Source organism: Sinohyriopsis cumingii, unplaced genomic scaffold, assembly GCF_028554795.1.
Source record: "Sinohyriopsis cumingii isolate HCF-2022 unplaced genomic scaffold, ASM2855479v2 utg001505l, whole genome shotgun sequence".
In the NCBI taxonomy this organism is placed as follows: domain Eukaryota; kingdom Metazoa; phylum Mollusca; class Bivalvia; order Unionida; family Unionidae; genus Sinohyriopsis; species Sinohyriopsis cumingii.
In genome coordinates this window covers 589,610-608,142 of record NW_028316006.1, presented here as the reverse complement: position 1 = coordinate 608,142, position 18,533 = coordinate 589,610, and the positions used below count along the sequence as shown (strand labels likewise).

Here is an 18,533-nt window from a genome sequence, read left to right as displayed (position 1 = left end):
ACATGAAGAATAATGTCAGTAATACACATTTTTATTGAACCTTTCCTACTCTAAGGGACCCCACAAGATGACGCATAGGTCATGTCACTGGTTGGGGAAAACTATTTCAAGATGGCTAAAATCCACCTTGCAAGCTGCTGCCATCAGTACTAATATTTTACACAACATAGTACAAGAATGGCAACGGCTCCAGTTGCCTAAGTGGTTAGAGTATTGGCCTCAAATGCTGGAGGTCACTGGTTTGATCCCAGGTTGAGTCATACCAAAGACATCATAATGGTTCTAGCAGCTGCCTTACTTGGTGCTCGGCATTAAGAGTTTGGTGTTAGGACTGGTTGGCTCGGTGTCAAGATAATATGACTGGGTGGAAGATGGTGCTACATGTCTGTGGCATGATGCCCCAGTGCTATACATCACTATAAACTGCCACACCGCAAGCATTGTAGCAATATGACTAAAAAATTTTAAAGCTACATTAAAATTCCAAATCACACATATACACATACACACACAAGAATGGCGTTCACTGGTGCTACTTTTTTAAGACAAAGGTATTTGTGGTTAAAAATAGCTGGTTGGAGCAAAGACTCAGTCTTTCTGAAATAGTATTAGAAACCTATCACATCTGACTTGATATTCAGTGAAAAGCTAATCATCTACAACACACTGTTATTAAATCCGTCATCATGTTCAGCTGAATAAATTCTCACAATTTATGATGTACAGTGATTCACCTTTTTACTATGTTTCTTTCACATGATACGCCTCGTGGGGGTTCCTCAGATTATAAAAGGTTCAGTGAAATTGGAAAATTAAACAATGCCTACCAGATTGAAGTTTGATAATAATTTCTTTGAACCTGTAGTACCCTGAGGAATAACATGCCCTCCCACCTTCCCTGTCTCTGATCTTGTATCCTGTGACCTCTCTAAAGACTGACCAGTCACGTGACTATGTGATATTCTACATATTTTTAATTGAATAATTGCTTATGTAAACCACTACAGTATATATACAAGAATTTGGTGTCACTATTTGTTGTTATTATATGAAGTTACCTGAAAAGAGTTAAGTAATTCATATAGCATGGTTTTTATTTAAGTATTAATTTGAGGTGTCCATATAGCATGGTTTTTAGTTAAGTACTCCTTTAAGGTGTTCGTATAGCATGGTTTTTATTTAAGTACTCCTTTAAGGTGTTCATATAGTACTCCTTTATGGTGTTCATATAGTACTCCTTTAAGGTGTTCCTATAGCATGGTTTTTATTTAAGTACTCCTTTAAGGTGTTCATATAGTACCCCTTTAAGGTGTTCATATAGCACTCCTTTAAGGTGTTCATATAGTACTCCTTTAAGGTGGTCATATAGCATGGTTTTTAGTTAAGTACTCCTTTAAGGTGTTCATATAGTACTCCTTTAAGGTGGTCATATAGCATGGTTTTTATTTAAGTACTCCTTTAAGGTGTTCATATAGCATGGTTTTTGTTTTTGCATTAAATAGTAAACTGTTCATAATGTGATTTTTATTTTTACTATGACAAACAATATATCTGTATGTATGCTTCTCCTACCCTGCAAAAAAAAATTTAAGTTGTAATCTTGAAATAAAGTATAAATTTCAGAGCTATGATGAGTAATGTGTGCTTTGCAAAACTGTTCAGTGTAGAAGATTACAGATTTTCATTGAACCTAAATTTCCACAATGGACACTGAGCTAAAACTGCACAGAAACCTTTAAATATAAAACAAATTGTCTCCTTCCCATATTTGCAAGTTATATCTGTGTAAATAATAAGTCTTTTGTTAAATTTCAGGTTAAAAGCACACAAGCAGACTCTAAGGAAATGTTTGAGATTTCTCTGCCCCAGCTACAGTTTGCCAAGGAAAAGAAGGAGCGTTTTCACATCTACAGGGTGTTTAATGCAGGAAATCCTGCAGCTGTACGATTAATACGCATCAGTAACCTGGATTTTAGACTAGAACAAAAACAAGTTCGTCTTTGTATGTTTATTTAGCCTAAGATTTCAGTGGGTCATTGAAACCTGGAATCATCAAGGCATGGAAGAAAGACTTTAAGTTGTGTCAGAAAATACCCAGAAAAATTATGATGGCATCAGAAGATGATTTATCTGGGAAATAGAAATGCAGTTGTTTAGATGTTTTATTAAAAATTGTGGGTTTTGTTTAACCCGTTACTGCTGAGTTATGTTTTTTGGCACCAACCCCTTTACTGCAAAGTGACACCTCTTGACAACTTGCACGACGACTCTGATTAAGATACCCAGTACTAACAAAATAAAGTTTTTACACCCATAACTTTTGCTTGTACAGCTCAGAGAATAAAGCTCAAAATAAATATCAAGGAAATCATTAGTTTCATTGCAAGCTTAAAGAAACGGCACAGTTCAGTCTACACTCAGACGTATACTGTAACTATGACTGCCATTTATTAACATGTGCTCTATATCCTGGGATTGCAGCATGGAGTCAATGGAAAAATGTAATATTTCAGTTTGAAGATTTTTATAATATAGACAGTAATACACCATTCTTTGAACCAGTTCATTTAATTATAACATGTTTACTACTGAAGTTTATATCCCTCATTGCAGCAAAAGATATGACCAAGAACCACCAATTTCTCAAAAATATGAATCTTCAATAATTCAGAAACATTTTACTTGCAGATTTTGTTAATAAGCAGTGTGAAAAATATACAATTGAAGTCCATGGATATTCATCTGATTTTCAAAAGAAGGAAGAACAGTTAGCCACGTAGAAAAGCAAATTCTGTCCACTAATGTATGGTAAATGCATATTGCCATAAAACTGAAAATTTTTCTTTATAGGAAATACCTTCATTACTTTTATATCTTTATTTAATGTCAAATATAATTTTTAAATCATTATAATTTATAATTTATAGCATTTCACAAGAAAGTTAATGCATGATGGTGAGTCCTTCATTGAGTCCCAGTGAAACAGTTCATGTTTTCAAAAGCAATAAAATGGTGTATACACCATAGGCTTTTACTTACACCTTTTTTAATCAGTTGCAATTTCAATTACTTATTCTGTGAACACATTTCAAGTTGGATTCTGCATTGATAATAAAATGGTGAGATGGTTGAAAATGCAACCTTTTCTTGCAAAAAAAAATTCACAAAGAATAAAATTAAGCTAAAATTAATTTTTTATTATACCGGGATATAAAGAAAGATAAAATAATTTACATTGGTGTTTGAGCAATGATCACACTATATGAATATAAAAATATAGTGAGGTTTACATTACACATTATTTCAGTTTCAGTTTATTGTGGTTTTAGATGTACATAATATAATACGTACAGTATAATAAAGTATATTGCACAAAATATAATACATGCAAGTACTTTTAAAGAATGTAAATAGGAAGACCGGAATTAAGAAAGACACTTTTCTGTCCAGTCAAGAGATGTCATTTCTGCAGTAGGCATAACATAATTTTCTCACTGAATCTAAATTTTATTAAAAAAATTAAATGATTTTTTTCCCTTTGTCACAGATGCTAAATGGCAAATAATAACCAGATACATTTACATAGTTTGAGACAAGTAAAATAATTATTAGCTCATTATTTGGCAAATATTGTAATGCTATTGTTTGTTATTATTTCAAAATATCATTCTTGTGTCCTATTTATCCAAGTGTTAACAGATTTTCCAATCATTTTCACTCATATAAGGCCAATGGTGTCATTCTGTCATCGAGTACATCATCCGTTGTAGCACTTAACCTGATAGTTTCAACACTCGACAGCTAAAAGGAAGAAATTATCTTATCTTGAATTCGTGGAAATTCTTTTCACCCAGTAGAGCAGAAGTCACTTGGAGGGATTCTTGTTGTACAGTATTTTTGTTTTAATTAAATGCATTATTTAAAGACATACTGTATATGCTTTTTCTCATTCTTTTCAATGATGGGACAAGCATTATATTAGTCAGTTATGTTCCGTAAGCTGTTTGTCTGTCTCCAGTTAAATTATTTTTTCACTTTGTTCATCTTCATTGAAAATTATTTAATGATGTTTATTTCATATTCAGTAATGATGACATTCATACTGTTTATTATTTTCTTATAATAAAATGTCTAATGATTTCCAATAAGCAAAATATCTAATATGCTTGATTAATCATATGATAATTGCAAGTCTTAATTTTCTCCTTAATCAACAACAGAAATGGAATATGTGTTGGTTTAAAGTAGCACCTTTCTTTTGTCGAGTTGATCGCCTCAGGTACATCATGTTATCATTTTTTATGAAGAAACCATATATTTGAAAGAGTAGCATACTTTCATTTGTTTGATTGCTGAATAAATTTAAATTTATTTTTAGTTGGTAACTTGAGTCGTTATCCTAATATTTGTTTGCTTCCATGGCAACAAATCTATGAATACAGATTCGAATTCCCACACATTTAAAGTTTTCAAACAATAGGAAAATATTTTAAGGGCTGTTCTGTTAAAACATACATGGGACCCATACTCACCCAAAGATGCAGTTTAGAATTTTCTTATCATTTTATTATGAACTCTGTGAAATCAAAGTACTCTGGCATATATTTTAAGAGAAATGTGTGTATGTTTTAAATTTTAAAGCAATCTTCTCAGTTTCTTTTGATAAAATTCTGATCTTAGGACACCAGATTTTGGTGTTTCATCACCAGTCATCACAGTGTATTCCACTTTTCTGAATCAAAATAATGCAGTGTCTAAGAACATGCATTTGTATATATGTCATTAAATACGCATCATAAGACTGACTATTTTCTCTATGCTTTTTATGAATCGTTTATCATTCTTCAGCTTTCAACTGCTTTTGAATGTGAACATAATATTCATTCATGTGAACACAATCATTCATTCATGTGAACACAATCATTCATGTGAACAAAGCAGAAAACTGGAATTCTCTAGGTAAAAAGTAGTCTTAATACCCTAATATTATTGCTACATATTTAAACTGGTAATATAGTAACCAAGCTATTGGGTTTAAATTTTTGAAAAATTAAATGTTATACCAAAATGCTTTTTATATTTTAAATATTGAAGATCATTTGAGTATATTAAAGAAGAATATAAACACAGGACATAAATCAAGTCTTTATGGACTTGAAATTTTGACACTTTGCTGACAACAAAACACATTTTATGCCTATATTTGGTGGAACCTGCACAGCCTCGAACCAAATAATTAGAAATCTTGGTTTTCTCAATCATAAATTGAGAAACTTCAAATAATACTGAAAAATGTATAATTTTTTCATGATTGTTAAAAATTCTAAGTAAAATTTGGTTGCCATAGCAACCATTTCATCCACTTTATGTTGAAATAAAGTATACCTAATACCCTTTCAAGTTTACAACAAACATTTCATGCTATAAAGAAAATTATTATTGTACAAGAAATAAACTCAAACTAAATTCCTGACTTAATAATATATTCTGGGCAGATTAGGCAGTTGATGCCCCATAAGGGTCAAGGGTCAAACTCAGACAATTATGTCAGCAACTTTATTTCCATGTAGAAAGACCATCATCATGGAAATATCAGCTTCTATCCCATGGGGAAGCCTGATACTTCAATGTAACATGTCAATCCTGATATGCGTGATCAAGGCAGCATGTGTCAGCATCTTGCTACATTAATTGGCAATGCTATGCAGGTCTTGTTTCAGCTGTCTCACGAAAGGAACTTAAGGTTAAATTGCCAAGAATATTTCACATAGTTGGCAGTGTATATTTACAATGCCCACCACCACCACCCAGAGGCAATCATACATACCTTGGATGACATTTTACATTGAAATGAGAAGCCCTGTCTGAATTTAATAGAATCTGGTATTTATTTCTGTATAAAAACCACTTGGTTATAAAAAAATGTCTTTAGAAAGTTGTGTGCATATATTGTTCAAGTTAAAAGTGTTATTGAAATGTAGCAAATTTAGTATTTAGTATGCTCTTGTAACTTCCTTGGACCAATAAAGACTTGTTTCATGAATTTCATCCTACCATGTCTTCTTGCTTTTTTCAACAAACATAAACTCTCATTTAGACCATACAAGGGTTAGTTGTTATGTAGTTTACGCATTGGCAGTCTTTGCACATCTCCATTTGTCCTTTGAAAAGGCACTTGGTTCCCATTTTCTTGGCTTCATATAGACAAAAATGTATTCAAGGTGCCATTACCATCATACATTAGAAGGGCAATTTAAATATGGACCATCATTAACATTGGAAATACAATGAAACCATGTTGTTTCTTTTTCTCTTCACATTTATGTTTCCTCAAAATTCCTTAACAGCCAGTCCAGGCCACCAAACTTGGCACTGTTCATTTTTCTGGGATAATTTTGACTCGTCGTCACCATACAGTTGGGATACATAATTTGAGTGGCAACCATTAGCAGCATTTGAGCCTGTCTCTATGGATTTTGTACGTACAATCCTGATGAAGAGTGCACCACCAAAGTCATGTGAACTTGATCCAATTCCAACATTACTGCTGCTTGAGTGCTTAGATCCAGTATTGCCTTCACTAACTGATGTTATTAATACCTCTCTCTCATCAGGGGAATTCCCATCATTTTTCAAAACTGCCATTGTAAAGCCTCTGCTAAAGAAACCAACACTAGACCATAACGATTTAAAGAACTACCGCCCAGTTTCTAATCTCCCATTCATAACAAAAACCTTAGAAAAGGTTGTTCTATCCAGCTTGTATCTCATCTGAATTCAAACAGTCTTTTTAGCAATGTATAATCTGCGTATCGCCCTTGCCACAGTACTGAAACTACTCTTCTAAAAGTAGTTAATGACATTCTCTCTGCTTTGGATAGCGGAAAGATTACAGTCCTCACCCTCCTTGATTTGTCTGTAGCATTTGACACAATAGACCATGATATATTACTTCACCGTCTCCAGCATGTATTTGGCTTTTATGATACAGCCTTACTGTGGTTCAAGTTCTATTTGGTCAACAGGACACAAATTGTGTCTGCAAATGGAATACACTCCAGCCCAGTTGATCTATGTTGTGGTGTTCCACAGGGTCTGTTCTTGGACCTGTTCTCTTCATTCTATGCACTCAGCCACTCTCAGGTGTCATAGATCATCATCCAGTGTCTCACCAATTGTACGCTGATGACACCCAAATATACAAATCTAGCCACCCAACTGAAATTGATGCTACCATCCAAGGTGTAGAGAGGTGCATTTCTGATGTGAAATCATGGATGACATGTAACAAGCTGCAGATGAATGATGATAAAACTGCGGCCATTCTGATTACAACACAAAGACTTTCTCATTCACATCCTTTACCTCAAACAATAAATACCAGCAACACCAACATTAAATTCACACAGTCAATATGAAACCTAGGTATTACTCTGGACAGTATTCTCACATTGCACCAACAAATTATGTAACAAGCTGCAGATGAATGATGATAAAACTGAGGCCATTCTGATTACAACACAAAGACTTTCTCATTTACATCCTTTACCTCAAACAATAAATATCAGCAACACCAACATTAAATTCACACAGTCAATATGAAACCTAGGTATTACTCTGGACAGTACTCTCACATTGCACCAACATGTCATGAACATATGCAAGGCTGCATATCTTGAGCTGAGACGCATCAGCTCCATTCGCAAATATCTTTCAGTTGATGCCACTAAAACACTTGTGTGTTCATTAGTACTTTCAAGACTGGACTATTGTAACTCAATTCTGTCTAGTTCATCTCAATATCTGCTCCAAAAATTTCAAAAAGTTCAAAACACAGCTGCTCGGATCATACTTAGAGTACCACGATCAGAGCACACCTCCCTGCTGCTCTGTACCCTACACTGGCTATCCATTTGATCCAGAATCAAACACAAAATTTGTTCTCTGTGCTATGTTTCACTGACAGACTCCAGTCCAACATACCTATCCAACCTCACCCATGTGTACACACCAGCAAGATACTTACACTCCTCTTCTGACAATCGTATACTCATTATTCCCACTATGAAAACAAAGTCACATGGATGTTCTTTTGCATACCAGGGCCCAGCAAGGTGGAATGAATTACCCACTGAACTGAGACACAAAGACACAGTGATTGCATTCAAGAGTGCTCTCAAAACTCACTTATTTCGACTCAAGAACAAAATTAAAGACCTAATAATGTTTCCTACCTTAAATATTCTCAGCATGTTTTTTTCTATGTTTTCTAATTTCAATGTGTTTGTGTTTGTAAACATATCATTATATATGTTTTTTATGTTATAGGTGTTGTCTAATGTAAAGTGCTTAGAGCTTCTAAAGATTAGGCGCTATACAAAGTCCTCATTATTATTATTATTATTATTATTATTATTATTATTATTATTATTATTATTATTTTTTAAAAATGGATACTTTGGATATCCTCATATTTGTGTGGACAAATGAGGTAACTGTATCGACAAAAACATGAAACAAAAATCTGCTCATAGCAAATATTTTTCCATTAGTGAAACACAGTCTCATTTGGATTGCTTTATGTTTTCCTGCATTTGATTGAAATCTTTGCCAGTTAAACTAATTGGTTTAAATGTTGGAACTATTAGAACTGATCAGAAAAGAAAACCAACCAAAACAGCTGCAACTTTAGTGTCTCTGGTATGCTACATCATTTTCACAAAACACTGCTTACAGCAAACTGAGACAAAAACTTGCTGCACTGAATCCAATTTTTTGAATCCAGATTACCATGTATGATTCAAACCAAGTTTTTAACTGTAATTTTATTAGCAGCTGTGTTTTGAGATGAGGTTAAAACTTAGACAGGCCAGCTTCTTAAGAATATTTAGAAAAAAAGACTTGGAGGAAAAATCTTAAATACTGCAGTCAGTCAGCTATGTGGATGGATGAATGGTCCAACATAGACATAAATTCGAAAGTGATTACAATGGTGAGCTTCCATCATTTTTACAAACGGGCTTGACATCACAGTTATGATTACCTAATGAGTCAGCTTTATCCCAACTTAAGACTGGTTAGTGGTTCATCGGAATTTTGAATACAATTAACAAATTAGCCATACTTATGAAGAACTAATAGTATTACCAATGGAAAAGGCCTGATGCAGTAGCATAGTTTGTTCTTTGTTTTGTTTTTGTAGGGTTTTTAATGCCATTTTTTAGCACAAGATATACATGGCAGCCAGTATAAATGGTGGAGGAAGAACCCAGGAACACCCCGGAAAGAACCACCGACCCAAGAGAAGCTGCTTGCATGCTTTCTCACATACCCATATTGGCCAAACCTGAGACTCAAACCCAGACAGACAGGTGAGATGGCAGTGATCCGTACTGGTGAGTGCTTTAGACCACTTAGCCACTCGGGGGTCCCCAGTAACACAGTTAATAAAATCAAAGCCATTATGTAAATTACAGACACACATTCAGGTCATATGCCCATCACATAGCTGACTGGCACAATATACAGTAGAACCTCTCTTAAAAGACCCCACTTACCAGTTAAATAATGGTCGCTCAAGACAGTTGGCCTCTCAAGACAGGTTTTACTTGTTACGTGTTTAAGCTCGAATAAACAGTAACACAGAAAGAGTGAAAACAACAAGCTTTTTAAAATTTAACAAATAATTTATTTTCCTGGAAAATTCTGTAAAAATGAAAAAAAGAGAACAACTTAGGGTTTCAAGAATCAAATCCAAAAATAATCTAAGAATAATCCATGAATTAAATTGCAAAAGTCCTAGCAATAAATGTTCTAATAATTTCAAGTTCGAATCCTGATGGAAAATCCAAGATGGATGACGATGATGTATAATGTAGTCAGTACTATCTACAGTTCCTTGTGAAAATACAAATAATAGCACTCTGGTGTTGGAAGTCCAAATTAAATTTGTAAGCAATGTCTTTCGAAAATTTCTGTGTGAGCACTCCTCAAAATATTTCCAGAGAAAAAAGAATTAATCCTTTTGAAATCCAACTGATCTGAAGAAAATTATAACTCAAAATCTGGCTACAACAAAATAGCTTGATATCAGTGTAAAAAGCCCAAAACTGAGAAATCTCTCTCAAAGCATCTCTATTAAATCTAAAACAAATGCGTAGTAATGGAAAAACCGGAATTGCAAAATCGAAAGGGGGGTCACGTGATAGTGTTTATGTCACGTACACCAAAAAATGACCCTGACGACAACCATTCTTTCTAAAATAAAATAGAACTTGTTTACGAAGGTTGCTACAAATTCTGAAACAAGGTCAAGATTTAGATCAACACCTGGTGTTTATGAAAAAATTATTCAGGTCAAGTAATTTTCTGGAAAAATATCTCCAGTGAATAAATTTACATTATAATAGCATATAACAGAATAAAAACTTTAAGACAGAGAAACAATTAAATTAAAATAAATATGAATTAAATCAGATATATGTAACATACTGTAAATTGGATATGAATTCAGATGGTCATACTTGAAATATCATCAAAAGGATATTTTGAAATTTCAGTTGTTGTAGGGGTAATACATTACCTGCATTGCTTGCTTTTCCAGGACTCGTAGTATCCAGTCTATGCCAATGATTCATGCATAGTCAATAATAGGCTGAAAAATGATGTTAAACCCCACAAAACCAAACCTAAATAGAGCTATTTATTCCTCTTTCAATTAGTATTGGAGGGCATGAATTGTATCATCATGATAAATACATTTCTTTATAGTCATCTATATATCTCACTTCTAATCCAGCTGGGTCTATTCCGGCCTTCTATCATTCTGACGCTTTGTCAAGTTCAATATGAGGCAGTTTAATCTTTCACCTTAAAGCAAAATACAGGAGTTAATTAAATAATTATTGCGAAGATAATTAATCATCTAGGCTCACCAGAGGTTTGTGTACAAGAAGAAAAGAGTGCAATAATATCAATAGCAATAACAAATTGACAAGTGGTTTATTTTCTCTACTTTTTCTGGATACAATAGCAATAACAAATTGACAAGTGCTTTATTTTCTCTACTTTTTCTGGATACAATAGCAATAACAAATTGACAAGTGCTTTATTTTCTCTACTTTTTCTGGATACAATAGCAATAACAAATTGACAAGTGCTTTATTTTCTCTACTTTTTCTGGATACAATAGCAATAACAAATTGACAAGTGCTTTATTTTCTCTACTTTTTCTGGATACAATAGCAATAACAAATTGACAAGTGCTTTATTTTCTCTACTTTTTCTGGATACAATAGCAATAACAAATTGACAAGTGCTTTATTTTCTCTACTTTTTCTGGATACAATAGGTGAAACTAATTTAGCTATCTAATGGCTATACAAATAACTGCACATTCTGTGTTTTTATAGTATAAGAATTTTTCAATGGGTCTGGATGAACATGGATGTTTTTTTTAAAAAAAAATGTACGCTGTGTTGAGGTAACATGAGGAAGATGGGATTATAAAGTGACTGATTAGAACCTGTACATGAATACATGTGTTATATCTTTTTATTGTTTTACCTGGGAGTGGATGAAGCTGTGTCTACGGCATTAGTCACTCTCACCATGTAAGTCATCACTCCTGATATATACTGGTGATGGGTCCACATACTGTCAAACAATCACTGGTGAATAGTATGTATTATGACCTTATGATCATAAACAAAGTTGTTGTTGTCGCTGTCGTAGGATTTAACGCCATATTTCAGCACACGATAGGCTATGCATGGCGGCCAGTATTAATGGTGGATGAAGAACCCGGAAAAACCATGGAAAAAACCACTGACCCACGAGAAGCTACTGGCAAGCTTTCTCACATACCCACGTTAGCCGAATCCTAGACTCGAACCTACGCAGACAGAGGTGAGATGGCAGTGATCCGTAACGGAGAGCGCTTTAGTCCACTCGGGGCCCCCCATAAACAAAGTAACAAATAAGCAAATCCAACAAGTGTTGTAAAACTTGACAAATAATTTAAATATCAAAGTTATAAAATAGAACTTTAACAGGAACTTACAATATTATGAATTGAATCCAAAATAATCCTTTAAAAAAGTTCTTTTCAAGTCCATAAAATGTATGAATTTCAGATCCTAGAATGTACATATTGCAATGGTGTTGTCCAGAACTCCTTTCAATAATTCACAATAGTCCCAGAATAATGTTCTAGTCAAATAAGCAATTTGTAATTCCGATAAATACTCCTAACAAATGTCTCCTCTCAAATTATCTAAACACAGCATTAAACACATCTGCTGACCGATTTTAACATATAATATTGTTATGTATATTTAATTTGCTTTGTTTGTTAGTTTTATTATTATTTTTAATTACATCCTATTGTATTGTAACATTGTATGTTGGACTAGACCTTGTCCAAAATTGGGTTCATTTCTGCTTGACCCAAATTTACTTTTTTTATTTTATTCAATTTAAACAACTAATACATAGCTAAATTATTTTCTATATTTATGGATTTAAAATTAGAATCATTGTTAAGAGAAGAAGTTGATGTTTGTTTGGGTTAAAGTTTTGGAATTTCCTAAGTGAACTGTACATAATCCAAGTTATTGTTTTGTAAACATCAGGCTCATTTTTGAAGGTCAAAATTGAAATTAAGGTGCGACAGAGCTACAATGGAGAGAATTTTTCAGTCTGGCGACAGAGTTTCTCTTGCTCATTCCTCAAAGTTTTCTTCAGATTAGGTATAATGGCCCTTACAAAGTTAAGAAGAAAATGAATTAGTTAAATTATAATAGTAGTTCTCCTGAAATTCAAATAAAAAAAATGGATATCAGTATGTTGATAGAGATAGCCAGGTTAATCATGCAATTAATTTAGTTGTACCTGTCCCACACACTGAAGATTTAAGCGATGGAATGCAATCGGATTGTATTAATTTTGGAGCAACACATCTTCAAAATTCAGAAATTATGAATAATCTGGACCAGAAACGTTCACATTTGCAACAAAAAGAAAAAATCAACTAGGACAGTTATTACTTGAATATAAGCACTTATTTCCAGACGTTCCTACAAGAACAAATGCAATCCATAAATGACGTTGAAATTGTAAATTCCACACCTGTAAAACAACAACCATACTCTCTCAAACAGGAACGTTTGAAAAAAGAAATTAAGTATTTGCTGGAGAACGATTTCATAGAGCCGAGTAAAAGCGACTGAAGTTCACCATTTATACTTGTTCCTAAACCAGATAATACTTTCCGCGTGTGCACTGATTATAGAAAGGTGAACAGTGTGACTAAAACATTTATTTCCATTACCAAGAATCGATGACTGCATTGATAAAATTGGAAATTCAAGTATGTCACCAAATTTGACCTTCTGAAAGGATTTTGGCAAATTGCACTAATGGAAAGGGCAAAGGAAATTTTGGCATTCGTGACTCCAGATGGGCTTTACCAATATTAACTGATGCCGTTTGGGATAAAAGGCTCGCCTAGTACTTTTCAACATTTAATGAACATGATTACATCTGGTCTAGATAATTGTGATGCTTACACCGATGATGTCATCATCTACAAAGACACATGGAAAGTTCATTTAGCGACAGTTCATACATTCTTTGACAGACTCACTGATGCAAATTTGACAATTTATCCAAAAGTGAGTTTTGCCGTGCTTTTGTAACATTTCTAGAACATATCGTGGGACATAGAGAAGTTAAACCCATAGATGCTAAGGTCAAGGCTATCTCTGAATTCCCTGTGCTTCTCAGTAAAAAGCAACTGAGGCGATTTTCGGGTATGGCTGAATACTGTCAGAAATTTTGTTCCACTTTTTCCATCATTGCTAAACCCCTGATAAATTTATTGAGCAAGAAAACCAAATTTCATTGGTCTGAAAAATGTCAGGAAGCTTTCAATAAGTTAAAGGCCATACTTAAATGTGCACTAATTCCTACAGCTCCAAATTTCAGTCAATCATATAAACTGTTTGTTGACACAAGTGATGTAGAGAATGGAACAGTATTGATTCAAGAAGACCAAAATGGTGTAGATCATCCAGTGTGCTGTATTTCTAAGAAATTAAATAAGCATTAGAGAAATTATTCCACAATCAAGAAGGAATGTTTGGCTTTGATATTGGCCTTACAACACTCTGAAGTCTACAGTAGTTCAGCTCCTCCGATTATTGTGTTTAATGATCACAACCCCCTAGCTTTCATCAGCAAGATGGAAAAAAATCAGAGATTATTAAGTTGGCGTTTGATGTTGCAGGAATATAATATTGACATCAGGCACATCAAGGAAAAATACAACTTACCAGCAGATGCATTTCACGTGCAAAAGAATATATTGTTTCATGTATAATTTTGTCATTCATAAGATTTCATCTTGTGGAAAAAAATTACATGTATATTATACTACATGTACTAGTAAAAAAGAACTTTATTGCATGAATTGCTTTGTTGTATACATCTTTCTTTTTCTTTATGAGGGGAAGTGTTATGTATATTTAATTGGATTTCTTTTCATTACATGCTATTGTAATGTAACATTTTATGTTGGACTTGACCTTGTCCAAACTGAGTTCATTTCTGATTGACCCAAACTGACCTTTGTTTTATTAATTGTAAACAACGAATAAATAGCAAAATTATTCTCCATATATATGGATTTAAAATTAGTATCATTATTAATAGAAGAAGTAAATATCTTCATTTAGGTCAAAGGTTTTGGAATTTCCTAAGTGAATTATCTATAATCGAGGTTATTGTTTTGTAAACATCAGGATCATTCTAGATATATATATATATATATATATATATATATATATATATATATATATATATATATATATATATATATATATATATATAATGCTAATTGTTACCTGAGATCAAGTAAAGAACTATATATAATGTGGCTGAGAGGATTATTTTATTTTTATTTTAACATCTAGCACTTTCAAGTTGTATATTATATGTTGTGACCAGTAGCTTTGGGCTGGAATCTTTATTGTTCAAATTATTGAATTCAAGTGATTATTTTCTCTGGAAATACAAACGTACTCTGATAACATTCTTGGATAAAGTCATTCACTTGGAACTACTGCTGAATTCAAACGGAATTATGTTAATGTTATTCAACAAAGGACACATCAACACTATAAGCTATCACAGACATGTCATTGCCTTCAGTTTTTTTAATTTACTATGGACTTTTACTTAATTTTATTCAGGACTTTAAATTACAAGGACTTGTTTTTGCAATTCTTGGATTATTTTGTGATTTAATTTGCAATACCGTAAGTTGTTTTTCTCATTTTCACTTTGTATTCTAGAGAAATAAATTATATGTTAAATTTTACAAAGTTTGTTGTTTTTCGCTCTTTTCTGTTACTTATTTCAAGAGCATAGACTCGTAAGAATATAAGAATCCAACATGGGAATGAATCTGTTATGAAAAAGATTTTTCTCATATCATAACCTTCTTCTCATTTCTTGCTATGAGAAGGAATTAATCATCAGTTAAGAAATGTCTTTGCCCATGGAGAGAGAGAGAGAGAGAGAGAGAGAGAGAGAGAGTTCCGGGCTCTGTTGAAAGAGGATGTCACTCATAACGGAGTAGATACTGGTACATCTGGTGAATATGGCGTTGCGGGAGGTATGGGATGCTGTAACGACACAAGCCTCTTTGAGATTTTGACGAATGAACTCATTTTTTTTAAAATACTCAACATATAAAATTACATTCCAATGCTAACATTCCAATATTAATCTTCATAAACTTAAATTACAGATATAAGAGATACATATAAAACTACGATATTCCTTCACTTACCAACATCATACATTTGTATAATTTCTGTCTTTCAGAATAGAATACCGATATTTAAATATCGAATAAATTCAAGATAGCTAAAGAATCTAAAATTCAATATTTCAGACTAATACCGCAATCATTTAATATAAATATATTTTACTGAATTTAATCTAAGATGTAAACATATTAAACTATTATTTAAAGAGTATTTTATTTCTAAATTAAATATTACTAAATATGAAGTTAGTAATGAACGTTGTTTTTTTTAAATACTATTATCAATAATATAATTACAAGTAAATATAAGTTCTTCAATTTAACTTTCCAGTACAATATATTAAAGAATAGTAAAGAAATATTAAAATAATCCAATGTTGCAACGTACTGATGTTAGATTCATATCTTAACACTAAAAATCCTTATACTATATGGAAAAATTGTACATAGACGATAATCTTACCTGTAGCGACACAAGCCTCTGAAATTCTGATGAATGAACTGATGCGTCCGCAGATCGACGCTTTTTATACCAGTTTCTTAGGACGCAGCCAAATATGGTTATACGTATGGTTCCTGAGTTCCGCCATAATTTCAAACTGAGGCTTCATAGTTTCTTACAGACTATCGGCTGGGTCTATGTACCTCATTTGACAGACAATTCTGCCACGTCAGCTCACTTACCCTTTAGAAAGAATCTTTGGAATTCGTTTAGTTCATCTTTCTACACAACTTACCGAGTGTAGTTTTTTGCTGACTTATGATACAAGGGAAATTTATATAGTTTTACCTTTTGCTCATAAGAGCGCAATCTTTATTAAATAGTGTATAACTTTAATACCGAAATAAATGGATTTAATCTCAATATAATTTAATCCAAAATTAATTTTAATACAATTTAGAGAAAATTTCAATCTTATTGCGATTACTAAAAAATTATGTCCTAATAAATCCAAAATAGGGATAAATTAATGACTCAGTTCCCTACTTATATCAATCTCCATGTGTCTATTATGACAATATGTCGTAATATACCCCACGAGACAGACCCTAATACTCGAATTAATATTTCAAAATACCTATTCATATGACCTAGCCCAGCCAATGGGAAATAACTTAATTCTTCTATGAATCCACTTGACCCTCACCAGCCAATATATAAGTTCAATTTAATTTGTCAATACCTATTTATAGCTTAATATATATATCTATAAAAATATAATCTATACCCATGAGGAAAAAAAAATTAATACGTCTTATTTTATTTACAGAAGAACAATAGAATTTACATTTATGAACAAAAATTACACACACAATAGGTATATTCATGTACTAAATGTTACACAAATATAGATATACATAACACCTATCCTTATAAAGAAAAGAAAGTTTTTTATTCATATTAATCAAACGCATAATAATAATAAATTTACACAGGAAGATGTCTTATGAATAAAACAAATATATACAGCAATTATATAAATACAGAAATTCTATACACGTGAAAGTACACCTGCAATCAGGTTGTCTTTTCCCTTTATGTGCCTACTGTCTATGTTGTATTTTTGCAAGATCAAACTCCATCTCAACAATCTCTGATTTTTGTTTTTCATTTTGTTGATGAAAGTAAGAGTGTTGTGATCACTGAATACAATCGTCGGAGTTGATGAATTAATATACACTTTAAAATGTTGCAAAGTCAAAACCAAAGCCACAAACTTCTTGATAGTGGAATAATGTAGCTGGTGCTTGTTTGATTCTTTAGAGAAATATCACACTGGATGATTCACAGCAGTTTTGTATTTTTGAATTAATACGCCAACAATCCCTACATTTGGGTCTAAAAGAACTGGTACACTTTTAAGTATGGCCTTTTTTTTGTTGAACGCCTCCAGACATTTGTCAGACCAATAAAACTTGGTTTTCTTACTCAACAGACTGGTCAAGGGCTGAGCAATGCTATAAAAATTTGTGCAAATATTCCGACACTATCCAGCCATACACCATAATCGCATCATTTGCATTTTACTGACGGGCACTGGAAATTCAGAGATAGCTTTAGCCCTAACTTCTCTAGGTCTAACTTGACTTTCTCCACAATAAAAATGTCACACAAGCTCGGCAAAACATGTGTTTACTTAAATTAATTATAAAATTTTCCCACTAAGTCGAACGAAGAATTTCATGATACTTTTCATGTGCTATTTCCTTAAACAAACCAACACTTACTGGGTCGGAATGGAAACAAAACTCGACGACATTGTGAAACTTGTTGGTTTCACTATGTAAAATCAAAAGACCAGGGACAAAGAAATTTCCGAAATAAATTGAATTTAAATTTCAAAACAGTTTCAATTTTACTGAAATATTTCTGAAATTTGTGTCACGCACTTGCCCTCAGTTTCTTTTACGACTCTATGGTCATTAACTAAGTAACAGAAAGAAACGAAACCAACAAGTTTTTTTAAAATTTAACATAATTGAATTATCAAAGTTATAAAATAAAGATTTATTAGGAACTTACGGTATTATGAATGGGTCATTCCAATGAATAATCCTAACAAATGCCTCATCTCAAGTTATCTAAACACAACATTAAACACATCTGCAGACTAATTTTAATATATGAAACAAGAATCTGAAATTTCAATCCCCCCCCCCCCAAAAAAAGAATTTCAATAGAATGAATTAGCGGCTAAGT

At 32.7% G+C, this 18,533-nt stretch overlaps 1 protein-coding gene across 2 annotated transcripts in view; it reads left to right on the top strand.

Annotated features, from left to right (window-relative positions):
- Nucleotides 1–6,048, top strand: part of LOC149772437 (uncharacterized) — a 170,414-nt gene extending 164,366 nt beyond the window's left edge. For both annotated transcript variants that reach the window (XM_089947829.1, XM_089947828.1), the window contains one exon: nt 1,816–6,048. In XM_089947829.1, coding sequence (XP_089803955.1) covers nt 1,816–2,016 — 201 coding nt within the window. In that variant the 3' untranslated portion in view covers nt 2,017–6,048. The remainder of the gene's footprint in view (nt 1–1,815) is intronic.
- Nucleotides 6,049–18,533: the final 12,485 nt, after the last annotated feature.